The sequence below is a fragment of the Xyrauchen texanus genome, chromosome 50 (assembly GCF_025860055.1).
Source record: "Xyrauchen texanus isolate HMW12.3.18 chromosome 50, RBS_HiC_50CHRs, whole genome shotgun sequence".
NCBI classification, from domain to species: domain Eukaryota; kingdom Metazoa; phylum Chordata; class Actinopteri; order Cypriniformes; family Catostomidae; genus Xyrauchen; species Xyrauchen texanus.
The window spans coordinates 18,830,548-18,843,799 of NC_068325.1; the positions used below are offsets into that span (position 1 = coordinate 18,830,548).

The window sequence follows — 13,252 nt, forward strand, 5'->3', positions numbered from 1 at the left end:
AACATGGCTGCTGGTTGTGTCATTGTGATGTCCCAAATGATGTATCACAATATTGAAAACATCTTTGATTTCAGAATTTCTATAAATGGGAGTTTATTGAAAAATGACGTATAACAAAAATCTACTATATATATATATATATTCACTAAACAGTTGCGGCACTTTTGTACATTTTATTTCAGTGCAAATTATTCACCAACCACCCACAATCTATTTTAGCAGGTGCAGTCAGTGCTGTAGTTGTGCTGCCTCTTGAGTATTTAAAGTTCACTCAAATGAAAATTCGTTCATTACTTACTCACCCTCATGCCATCCCAAATGTGTGACTTTCTTTGTTCTGCAGAACACAAACAATGATTTATGAAGAGTATCTCAGCTCTGTAGGTCCATACAATGCAAGTGAATGGCGATCAGACCCTTTATAGCTCCAAAAAGCACATAAAGGCAGCATAAAAGTAATCCATACGAATCCAGTGGTTAAATAAATATCTTTAGAAGTGATATGATGTGTGTGTGTGTGTGTGTGTGTTAAACATCAATATTTACTTTTAATTTTACTTTAATAAGTCCTTTTTTACTCTAAATCTCCACTTTCACTTTCAGATGTGACTACATGGCACCACATGTGACTTTCCAATGTGAAAGTGAAAGTAGAGATTTAGAGTAAAAAAAGGACTTACATTTTGATGTTTCTCATCCACATTTACTATCAATCTTATAAGCAGCAATTAATCAAATGATGGAGCACGGCGTCCTAACCTGGCAAAAATCCAGATGCGTGATTTAGCGAAGTGCACTTTTGGCATGTTAAAGAGATTTTTCAGGTGTCTGGATCGCAGTAGTGCAGTGATGCTATTCAGTCCTGACAGGGAGTCGGATCCCGGTGGTCTGAATCGGCACGGAAGAACGGAATTGCATGTGCACATTTCTTAAGCACACATTTTGTTGGCGCGTTTGCACCGTTGGCTGATCTGCATTATTCCTTTAGTGAATGGGGCGCTAATCCAGCGCAGAGATTGTGTGCTAATACCGACACATGTCTAGTGTATTGTTTTATACAAAAATAATCCAAAATATGACTAAAGACGCTGACTACCTCCTCTGGAGTCACGACTTCGAATCCAGGGTGTGCTGAGTGACTCCAGCCAGGTCTCCTAAGCAACCAAATTGGCCCGGTTGCTAGGGAGGGTAAAGTCAAATGGGGTAACCTCCTCATGGTCACTATAATGAGGTTCGCTCTCGGTGGGGTGCATGGTGAGTTGTGCGTGGATGCCGCGGAGAATAGCGTGAAGCTTCCAAATGCGCTACGTCTCCGCGGTAACGCGCTCAACAAGTCACTTGATGAGATGCACGGACTGACGTTCTCAGACGCGGAGGCAATTGAGATTCTTCCTCCGCCACCCGGATTGAGTCACTACCCCACCAAGAGGACTTGGAACGCATCGCTAACCCATTAAAAGTTTAAAATAAATACTCCAAAATAGTCCAGATGGGTCCCCTTTGGTATTCAGGAATAGTTCGTAGGCCACACTAGGCCTGTTTGTCCTGTTCTCAGTTTTTTAACTGAAGCACCAGTGGGCGGGGCCAAGGATGCAATGATGATTTTTTGCTACAGAGGCGGTCATGAATTAATGGACCCCCAAATGACGCAGGGTAGTCGTGGAAGTAGAGAACATTTTTGCAGCTTGGTTTCAATAAATCCTTTTATTGCATTTTTAGTTCTGAAATGTACAGTATGTATTTATAGTAGAAAGACCTCTTATATGTCAAAATATCAAGGAAAATTAGATTTCTCATGACATGACCCCTTTAAATTTAAACATTATAAGGCCATCTATATATTATTAAAATACCACAAAACATTAGCCTCTTCTGGAGTAAATAAATGTGAGATGTAATACCAGTTTGAAACGGTAGTGGGCGTATTAAGACTTCTGGATGTTGCCATTAGACTGAATGAACTGAATGAAAGTGTAGTTATCCAGCATATGTGTTGTGACCTGACAGAACCTGAAACTAGTGCAAAAGCTTTATCAGTTTACCAAACATAATGAGCTTCTCTATGCCTTACATTTTCCCCTTATCTTATGATTGTTTCGAAAATGAACTTAACTTTAAATGTCAAAATCCCCTAAGAGTCCTTGGTGGTGTATCAGTATTTAAATCAAGCATGTGATCCATGTGATGTCTCCAAAGCCATGAAAAAACTCTTTTAGCCTTGCGTTTAATCGATTTGACCAAGAAATCACACGTTTCTAACACTGTCACCCAGTACAATAATATCCAAATGCAGGGATTCCCTATAACCAAACCTGTCCACAAACCAAATAGAAACATTGACCTTGAAATAACTGTAGCTTTTTTTGTAATTAATAATTATCCAGTAAGTGTTTCCTTGTATGCCATGTTTGTTCTTAGCCATAAAACTAACTCACACACACACACACACACACACACACACACACACACACACACACACACACAAAGAGCCAACAAGGGTTTTAAATCATTAAAGTGCCACACCTAAACGCCCTAGAGCAAACAGTTGTCCCCTGTTTTACAAACCTCCAGGATGGACAGACATAGGCTTGAGTAAGCCTATGGGGTTTTTGCAATGTAGGGTCATTTTGGGTGTTAATGATGGGGTCAAAACTACATATTCAGTGTGATTCGCCACATGTAGTCACATAATAACTCTTGGCACACCAGATTAAGGATGTTAGCTCTTCTCTGGTCTTGTGTTATTGCTTAAAACAGATATTTGTTCTACTGTGCTCTCAATGGGATGCAAATGTGGAGTGCCAAATATAGCACGACAGCTTGCTAATTCTGAAGCCGAACTGTGAACCTATTTCACACCATGATGAAGATCACATGAGGTTTCACACGAGAGAGAGACAGAGAGAGAGAGAGAGAGAGAGAGAGAGAGAGAGAGAGAGAGAGAGAGAGATTGACTTGGAAGTTCTGTCAGTTGAAAAAAACCTTCCCATCAGATTCGATTAGATGAAGGCCTGAAAGTCTTGTTTATCCAAACCAAGATAGTGAGAACAAGGAATCGATGATAAGAAAGAGAAAGTTAGAGAAAGAAAGATGAGTCAAATGAGATCTATTGTTGTGTTTCCTGATTAAAATATCTAATTTTAATATATATAATCTATGATATTATGTATTTTTAAATAATTGTAATATTCAGATATATGTTTTTGAAATATTGATATTTAAATATCTTATTATATTTTATTAAATAAAATATTTTTTAAATAATATTATTTAATAAATATATTTGTATACATATTTATGTTTTTAAAACATTGTTATTTTTACTTAATATTTTTTAGATTTATATAATTATTTATTATATATATATATATATATATATATATATATATATGTTAATTAAAATTGTCACAATGTTTATTAAAATTAAATAATCTATTTAAATGTTTCAACCTAACAGATTGTTTAAAAAAAATATATATATATATATATTGTAATAATTCTTTCAAATTCTAAAGCTTCCATAATTAAGAACAATTACACGTAATTGTAAATAAAATATTTTTGTGGCATTTTAGGGTCCTCGAAGTTTCCGGTTAACTCAAAAAATGTTACTTTATATCAGATAACGAAGCATTTAAAATGTCTTTGATTTTAAGTAAATAAAAGCAATGAAATACACATTTAATCAAACCACAACAAAAATTTAATAAAATATTTTTCTCCACTTTTTACAGACGCAAGGGCACCTGTTTCACCTTTAGCGCAACTGTCGTCACTGTCATGTGATGCCCAGCAGAGGGCGTCTCTTTTCGAGGGTGGGGCCGCAGCTCACCCCTCCTCCTCTGATTGGCCAGCAGGGAGCCGGTCTGTTCATCTCGTCCTCTGATTGGCCAGACGAATCGGGAGTGACGCGCCGCAGTGGCGGAGAATCACACAGCAGTACGAATCCACTGCGCTCATGGCATCAAGGAGAATGGAGACCAAACCAGTGATAACCTGCCTCAAAACACTGCTTATCGTCTATTCCTTCGTGTTTTGGGTGAGTGAGTCTCGTTCTGAAAAGCTTTTACTCGTTGTTAATTTTCATGCAGCGTTTTAGGAGGATATTTAAATAGATTTATTGTTTATACAAGGCGTTTATTGGGTTGTTGCGCCGCTGGAAAACAAGTGCATCGGTAATGGCCAGGCTGGACCCATCTGAGGCCAATATAAATCATATAAACCCTCGAATAATTATCTGTTTGTGGCATATCGTACTCCGAATGAGATAAACAATGTGCATTTAACAGCCAATGACGAAAACCCTAATAACTGTTTTTTAGCCAAATTAAATTTGCATCACATCAGATAATTGCACATTATTCATTATTATTTCAATATTAATGTCTGAATATAAACGTATGCAGTTATTTAATTATGAATGTAATAATAATGTCCTAATCGATACATGTGCAGATCATATTTAATTAATTAATTATTTAAATGTTATAGTACGAATATGGACATTGATAATTACAATTAGAATTTAATAATATTCAAATGTTGATTGATGCATAACATTTTAAACAATACATTTCATATTAATGTCCAACTCTGGACAGATGCTGGGCATTATTAATGAGTTTATTATGAGTTTGCAATGACCTTCATTTCTAATCATAGTGTAAACAACGGTTAATGGAAACCAAAAAACTGTGCCACAGCACCGCCCTGGTACCTCTGTGGGTACTGAATGATCCATCCACCTGGATCAGTGTAGATTCAATTTGATTGCCGTATTATCAGCATTATTGGTAAAACTTTCATTAATAATTAAGAGTTGTTAAAGTTGACTAACGACATAAAGTCTGGACCACATTGCAGCATATTCTGGCCAAGAAGCGCCCACTTAGGGGGTGTTCAGACTCAACGCGTTCATGCACTTATAAAGGCTAGACGAATATAACAAAACGGAGGTGTCTCGAGATGCCCTTTTATAGCCCCTTTCCCGCCACCCTGAGCAGCGATACGATACGCGTTCAGTGGGAGATGATGTTGTAAATATGGAGATGGTGCACAAAGGTGGAAGCCATCCATGTAGTACAGGCCAGGGTATATTTTAGTTTTTCTGCATGCTGTTACCAGGGGTGCTTTAAGGTACCTCTGGGCCCATGGGCTCGCTGTTCCGCAGAGGCCCCCTTGTAGCTGTTGAGAGGGTGTACGGTGCTGGTTGAACTGCTGTGCACTGAACATACACTACACGGAAGACTTTCCCAGTTGCGCACCGTCTCTGTGTCAACAACTCCGTCTCCCGCTGAAAGCGTTAGATACTGTCCTCACATGGATAGGGGAAATTGGGGTGGCGGACGCAACAACAATCAGCCCGTATAAGCCTGTTCGCTTATGCATCCCATGCTGTTACGCCTTTCAAAAGTATACTCTTTTGACCGCAAGCCCGTTTGGGTATGTTCGATACAAGTGATACGCTTTTGTACAGTTAACGAAATCCAACATCAACATCATTTGTGTCACGTGCACTGTGCGCAGGACATAGTGGCACCTGGAAAAACTAGTATACTTTGGCCTCTAGACAGGAAGAGGGCTTTGACCAGCAAGTAGAGCGACCAACCGCAGTTCAGTTTTTTTTATACGTTTAGGGGCAACATTGAAATCGGAAATAAAAAAGCAGAATATTGGGGACTGCTCAAAGATATCTAGTTCACGTGCTACTTAGGCTACGTCTACATTAATCCGGATACATTTGAAAACGGCGTTTTCGTTTCAAAACGGTCTCCGTCCACACTAACGTTTTCAAGCGTTTTCCAAAAGTTGCTGATCAAAACTGAAACGTATGAAAATGCTTAAATCGTGTCACTGCGCATGCGGAAAATCTCCGCTTAACGTAAACTTCCCTTCGCCTTTGAAGAAATGCAATGTGAAGGTTGTACAAAGTGGCATTTATTTTTTAACAACGTGAGTATCAGGCACAACAGTGCCGCTATAACACAGGCCGCCATCTTGATTGTTTTGATAGATCACATGACTACAAATGCGTCATCGTTTTCCAAAGTGTCCGTTTTCACAGTCCACACTGCAACGCGAAAACGGCGTTTTCAAATGTATCCACTTTGGAGTGTGTTTTCACGGACAAAACGCCGTCTCGGTGTGGCCGGAAGGCCAAAACGGAGAGAAAAAGATGCGTTTTCAAACGAAATCATATTAGTGTGGACTAGGCCTTAGTCTCTCCAACTAAATTTGGAAGGTCTTTCCAAGCTTGAACTGTATTATATACTGGTAAACTTTGGCAAATATTTGAGCTGCATTGGCAACTCGTCAACATGACTACGTTTCCTAGCGGACAGATTTAAAACCTGTTGAATTTAGAACAACAACAACAACAAAAGATTTAGAGACGCAACTTCGTAGTGTTTAGAGTTGCGTCTCTAATATAATCCCCTTTGATGCTCTGCAACGCAAAATAGTACAGCTAAAACAAAAATGTGAAAGTCTAGATGAACCTTTCACTAATCGATTAGTCGAACATCCTGACCCATCTTTTGTTCAAACTATGAGCGTGCTGGTTGACTGATTCATGGTGCTGTTTGTCATCATTGAATCAACTGTTCGAAATGGAAAGGTTCTGGTGGTAATTAAAAAGATGAATGCAAAAACATCAGATTTTTGTGCCTATTGGTGTTTTGTGTATTCTCTATTAGTGTAATAAGCTACTACAGATTTCATTACCAATCAACTTGTTTTAGCTGGCCGTTCTTGGTTGCGTTGTTGCATTCTTACAAATACTAGATTGCAAATAGTACAATTGAACTCTTACAATTTGCTTTCCTAGTGGAGAAAATGTCCTCTGGCTGGGTGAGGTACACTGGTAGAAATGCAAAGCGCAAATGACAAAATAGCTTTGAAAGTCACACTCTGTTGCTAAAGGCAGAGCGGCGTAATTGAACCAAGAAATGTCAGATGGACGGAAGATGTGAATATAAAGGCGGAAGGAGATTTAGAGCGAGCGAGTGAGTGAGTGACTGATGAAAATGGAGACCGACTCATTTCATGATTCCTCCCATCAGCTGTTCTAGAACTGTTCAGTTCATTTTGTTCATTTCTATGCAGACAGACAGAGCGTCCTGCTGTCTGCCTGCACAAAACACATCTCTCTCACAGAGGCAGACAGGAATAGACCAGCAGGGATGAGAAAAGACAGAGTTACAAAGAGACTACGAGAAAGGAAGATGAAGTAGATGACACCGAGCTTGTTGCTATCATGCTCGGCCAGTCTAGATTATCCAGTTTACATTTATACATACTGTAGTACCAAACATTGTACTTACTATGGACAACCAGATGGTATTCGTAGAGATAATTGGAAGTCTTCTGCATTCGGGTTATTTTTTCTGTTCAATCTGAAAGGAAATTCTGCATTAACAGGATTTTAAACCAATTAGATTTCACTGTGGGCAGGAAACAGACAAAAGCTCAGATTAACATCGATTGATCAGACTGTGTTCCTGAAATCGCTCTGTGTTTACCAAAATTCGAATCACTGCCCCAGTGGCCATATCTGGATGTTTCATTAAATGTTTGGGTATGTATGAGCTCCAGTTTCCAAGTGAAATCTACAGAGTGGCGTCAAAAGCACCAAATGATATTATACAGTGAACAGGAATGCATATTAATACACCTTCCAAACCCTAAACCCACCCATCAGTGGAGTAAAACATTTATTTTAGAGTAAAAATGCAACCTTTCGAATCACGCTTATTGTTTATATGAACCCGGTTACTTCCTGGTTCCCAGGGGACCCAATCCAGTTTCTCTGAAGTTGCTAGCCTAATCTGCTGTCGGTAGCGAATGGGGTTTATATTTTACAGTACATTAACTTTAGGAATTAAGATGTCAATTTGCCGATTGATTCCTTGTCCCTTTGTGTCGTTCCTGGTTATGCGCACAGTGTTAAATGTTGTTTTACCCCAAACAGCTCTTGACTTTTGAGAAAAATTACATGACCGGTCCATTTGGAGATGGAAAAGGAGATAATGTACCAATAGCAAAAAAGAAAAATCAGTTGTTTTTAATGGACGCCCATTGAGAAACAGGTCATTAAGGGTGTATTAATTATATTTGAACGCTGGTATTATCTAGAGATACAGAAGGAAAGCTCTGACGTCCATATGCACCCATGAGGAGATCTGAAGCTCTAGAACTTATATTAGTGTCAGGACGTCAGTACATCATGTAGGATTGTATTTCAACACAGTCTGCATTATTAAAGCATTTGAATGTAAGGCAACACTTTATGCCACCTTTGCCTGGAAACACCATGATGGTTGGACTGCCATATTTGTACTCTTTATTTTTCCTTTTGAAGACACTTTTTGAACTGGCAAAGCGTTGTTTCTTCAAAGATATATTTCAAATACGTTCTCTGAAAGTTTTAAAAAGTTTTATTGTCTTGCACAAGTAAATGTATCTTGTTTTTAAGCATGTTTTGATATTTTTAAAAGGAAAACTTGACAAAATTAAGACTGTATACTGATGTGAAAATTAGCTTTGGCAGTGAAATGAATAATTATAAAAGATAAGTTGTCAGGTTTGGTGACATGGCTCGTAATTGAAGTACGCACAGCTGAATCTTGGGTAAAGTCAAGCTGGCCTTTTACTGAGCAATTGTTTCGATTGATTGAGCGTGTGTAACGATATTCTAAAGCGATATTCAGCAAAGTCTCCTGGCTCAGGATGTGATGGGATGAATTGCAGAGTGTGTAACTGATACACATCTAGAATGGCATGTGTCTATAGCAGTCATCCCAGAGTCTGTGGCATCTTAATATAGCTCGCTAGAAGACATCACCGCAAGCAACGGAAATCCTATTCTCACCGACACCAAACTCTCTCTTGGGAATCAAGGTAACTAAGGATCCATTAAAAAGGACAAGCGACACTTTTTGCCAATTTAAAATTGTAGTGAAATATAGACAGAATTGGTGTAATTGAAACACACAAATAATTGTATACTCGTAGACTTGGCTAGCGCTCAAGATATAATGAATTATGTCAGAAAATTGTTCTGTTATTCTACAATCCATTATTGGTGCATGTCACTAATGCAATGAAAAACTGAAAATCGCTCTTCAGAATTACGAGGTGTGGCTTGGTGTGTTGTTATTTTGACGGACAATGCTAGTCAAATCAGATACCTGCAAATCTAGGGGTAGCATTGCCATTTCGCTTTGTTATATGTAATCTTCCGAACATCGGGCAGTGAAGCAGCTTTTATGGTCAGAAGTCATCAATATCATGTAGGCATATTCAACAATCGCCGAAACGACCATGCATGCTGCTTTAATTGATGTGTGCTTTATTTGTGTCAGGATTTGGCAAGGCTAGTCAAATCAAAGACGTAATTGTTGCTACATCAATAACTTGCAAGATTGGGTTTAACTATATTGCGACCTTTAGTTAGTTGTTTAATCTTTTGGAAAGGAAATGATAATGCCAATACAAATTACAAGTCATTTGTTGATGCTATTAATTAATTGGTTTCATTTTGAGATACTTGGGGTGCCCTTTTCTTGAGTTATTTTTCTTCAAGCCAATGCTATTAGCACTGGCAGATGGGAAGCTTGGTCATTACAAGCTTGGACTCGCCTGGTACAGTTTTCTCTGTGGCCTTTGGTGTTATTATGGAAATGAGAGGGTAAAGGACTGCAGTGTGTGTGGGTGATTAGCTCTGGTGCACTGTTTGTTTCTCCTTCAGCTTGTTAAGATTTCGTTTTTCAATTCTCTTCTGTTTTATTGTTCCCTTTGGAATGCCGAGGCGAAATGATCTAACAGAGAATTATTCATATACCATTTCACCATCAGATATGGCCTAGTGATTAGTGTGCATATGGTCCATGGTGCTCATGTGTACGCCGCAGGTTCGAATCCGGCTATATCGAATCTTGTCCATCCAGGGAGTCTAGTTAGGCTAAGTCTAGTGTATTTTATAATCTAGCAGAGTTATACAGTCTTATGAGTTGTACTGTAGGTACGATATGGCTCACCCTATTGGATCCTTTGACTGTCCTTGTGAATTAAGTCTTCACAGCACCGTAGCCTTTCTCTAACTGGCTGGGTTGGTATTATCCAGACCACAATCCTATTAAAGCAAGCTTCTGAAGACAAGCTCAAGCTCTGAGCTCAGCAGGTGCTGAGCCATGATACTTGGGTGATAGGTGGGGAAGATTAAACAAGTGTTTGTAGGTGTCCAATAAAACGTTTAAATAGGCTACATGATATCTGATATATCCGTTCAACGTAACTCTTTAGACTTAAGAGGCAAATGGGTAAAAGTCAATCTTGATCCAAAGGAAATCAATTAAACAGGTGTAGAATGTGATTTACCTCCTGCGCTCTACATTAATTCCCCAGGGAGGCCATTAAATGATGTCTTCCTGGAAACAGTATCCCTGCAAACAGTATCCCTGCCTGCTATTATCTGCATCAAAGCCTCATTGTGATTTTGTAATCAAGAGGTTCTGCACAAAAGCTAAAGGAGTGTTGGATTAATGCTGTTATCCATGTGGCAGTAGCTTTGAGTCTCGATTCAAGCTCTTTTGAGTAAGGTAGGACCCATTGGAAACAAAACAACACTATCAAATTAAAAATAAATTACAATGTAATCTGATTGGTTCTGGGTCACTTGACTGGCATGGAAATGCGATTAAGGATTTCCACAGCCAAATATTCCATCATTGATTTAGTTTGGTACCGAACATCTCTCCTGAAGGTTAACACTCCTATCGGTTAATGATGTTTCGGGAAATCAAATTCAAAATGTTGATTTGTAAGTGATTTGTTTACTAGTACTTCTAGCTTTCTTCAAGCAGAAGCCAAACCATTTGCGCCGGCATTGGACTAATGTTTAAGTGGTAGACGGTAATCCTAGTATGGCTAACAAGTTTTATGTGTCCCCTCCACTATTCTTAGACCCCTGTTAGTACCAAGCTTCTGACTAGCACAGTTGAAATAACACTTTGAGGTAAAAAGGTCAAGGGACCTAAAATTAGTTTGCATTCCTGAAATATCCCTAATTAGTTTGTGGTTGTGGAATTTAAAGGTGACTGGGATTCCTGGCTTGAGGTCCTGGAATCCATGAGAATACGCTTTTGGTAGCGTATCTCCAAGTTGACACACTGGGCTGTTTTACACAGGCCTGGTAATGAAATAGATGCTATTATTAGCTTCTAGCTTGAGCTGTGGTGCTAGATGCTTGTGCTTTTTTCAGACCTAGCAATTAGCAGCTTTAAGTTTGGGGAAGAGGTATGCTAAATGTTTGTTATAGCAGCACGTAGCATCAGGTTTGCACGTAACACTGGCTTTCGAAGAGATGTCATATGCCATCAAAGTCTCATCTTATAACTGTTGGCGGGAAAATGGGAGATTTTTGTTATTTATCACCTGACTATAATCATGTGTTCAGCAATGATGTGCAAACCATCTCCAGAACTCAATAAGTTGAAGTCTCCTTGTCTGGTTGCCCACCCAAAACTCTGCCCCACTAGTGTCACCAAACTGAATTGCAAAACAAGGCTAATGACTGTTTTCAATGTATTTTACTTCAGCTTTAATGACATATTGACTGAAATGAAGGGCTTCCCCATTAGCATTACTATTCTCATTTCCTGCACTATTAAACACAGAGGCATTCTGGGAAAGGCAAGTCTTGTATTTAGATGAAAGCTATTTGTCATTGTCACTGCCTGTTTTCTCTTTAATTTGACATGTTTCCTTTCCATCAGAGATGCATTACGATGGTCAACCAGTTTATCTAGATTTATTTTTCTTTTCCTCCTTTTTTCCTCCCCAGTTTGGAATTCCCAATCCCGAATGTGCTTTAAGTCATTGTGGTGGCGTCGTGACTCGCTTCAATCCGGGTGGCAGAGGACAAATCTCTGTGTTTGAGACCGTCAATCCGTGCATCTTATCACGTGGCGTGTTGAGCGTGCTACCATTGAGACCTAGCGCATGTGGAAGCTTCACTCTATTCTCCGTGGCATCCATGCACAATTTGCCACGCGCCCCACCGAGAGCGAACCACATTATAGCAACCACGAGGTGGTTACCCCATGAGACTCTACCCTCCCTAGCAACCGGGCCAATTCGGTTGCTTAGGAGACCTGGCTGGAGTCACTCAGCACGCCCTGGATTCGAACTAGCGAACTCCAGGGGTGGTAGTCATCGTCTTTACTCGCTGAGCTACCCAGGCACCCTATCTAGATTGAGATTTTTAGCGGCAGTTCTTTAATTAGCATGCTGACAACTAACAGTTTGCCCAGTTAAACCCTCTTGGAAAAGTTGCATTTTTAATCCTCTAATCTAATTAATCCTCTTTAAAGTACCACTCCTACACTCAGTTATATTCAGACAGACATCATTGGCTATTTTGTCAAGGCTTGCGCTGTTTTTTGAATGTCTCGCTATGAGTGTTGCGTTTTTAATGTTGAGCGTCACATTAAAAATAATTCAACGCGTCTCAAGATCCCTGAATTCGGTTCTATTCTAATGCACTCTGTCTACATTTTGAATGCAGAAACACTTTATATATAAAATCTGTTCACACCGTAAATGTTTTTGCACCCATCTGCACTGTTTTGCAATCATGCATTTATTAGGGATGTCGCCATTCCGATATCGGAAATGGGTCCACACACGTTAAAGCCATGTTATGTCCAAATGTTATTATTAAACTGCAAAGGCTGCGATTTAATATGATAAATATATAGTTTGCGTTGTAAATAAATAAATGTGAGCGCTTGTGAATGTGTGGAGCCGGTGTTGTGCTAAAGCTGGCTGCTCATTTACAAGCGCTAATTCAGTTTGTAGCGTGAGGCACATACAGACTATATATATTAAAAAGCAGCTGTTTGTGGTTTAATAATCGCATGGGGTAACGTAGCGACCTGCTCTTCTGAAAATGAGAAGCTACCATCAAAACACAGATACTTAAAGGGCTTCACATCAAAATAAAAGCTTCTGCCAAAATAAAAGCTTCTGCCAAAATAAAAGCTCAATTTAAATGGAAAAAAGTATGACAGAAATATATCACTACTGTATAGTAATACAATATTCACTAATACTACTACTACTACTAATAATAAATCAAGAGTAATTATATTATATTTAAGCAATATCTCACATCTGTGATGCTCTGTAGAAAGACATCCCTAATATTATATATATATATATATATAAACATGCACTTGACAGATGTTTTGGA

General features: G+C 38.9%; 1 protein-coding gene across 1 annotated transcript in view; it reads left to right on the plus strand.

The window, feature by feature from the left end:
• Window positions 1-3,876: 3,876 nt before the first annotated feature.
• Window positions 3,877-13,252, plus strand: part of tspan7b (tetraspanin 7b) — a 32,872-nt gene continuing 23,496 nt past the window's right edge. Inside the window, exon 1 of the mRNA XM_052124526.1 lies at window positions 3,877-4,039. Within this exon, the coding sequence (XP_051980486.1) occupies window positions 3,959-4,039 (81 nt within the window). The 5' untranslated portion in view covers window positions 3,877-3,958. The remainder of the gene's footprint in view (window positions 4,040-13,252) is intronic.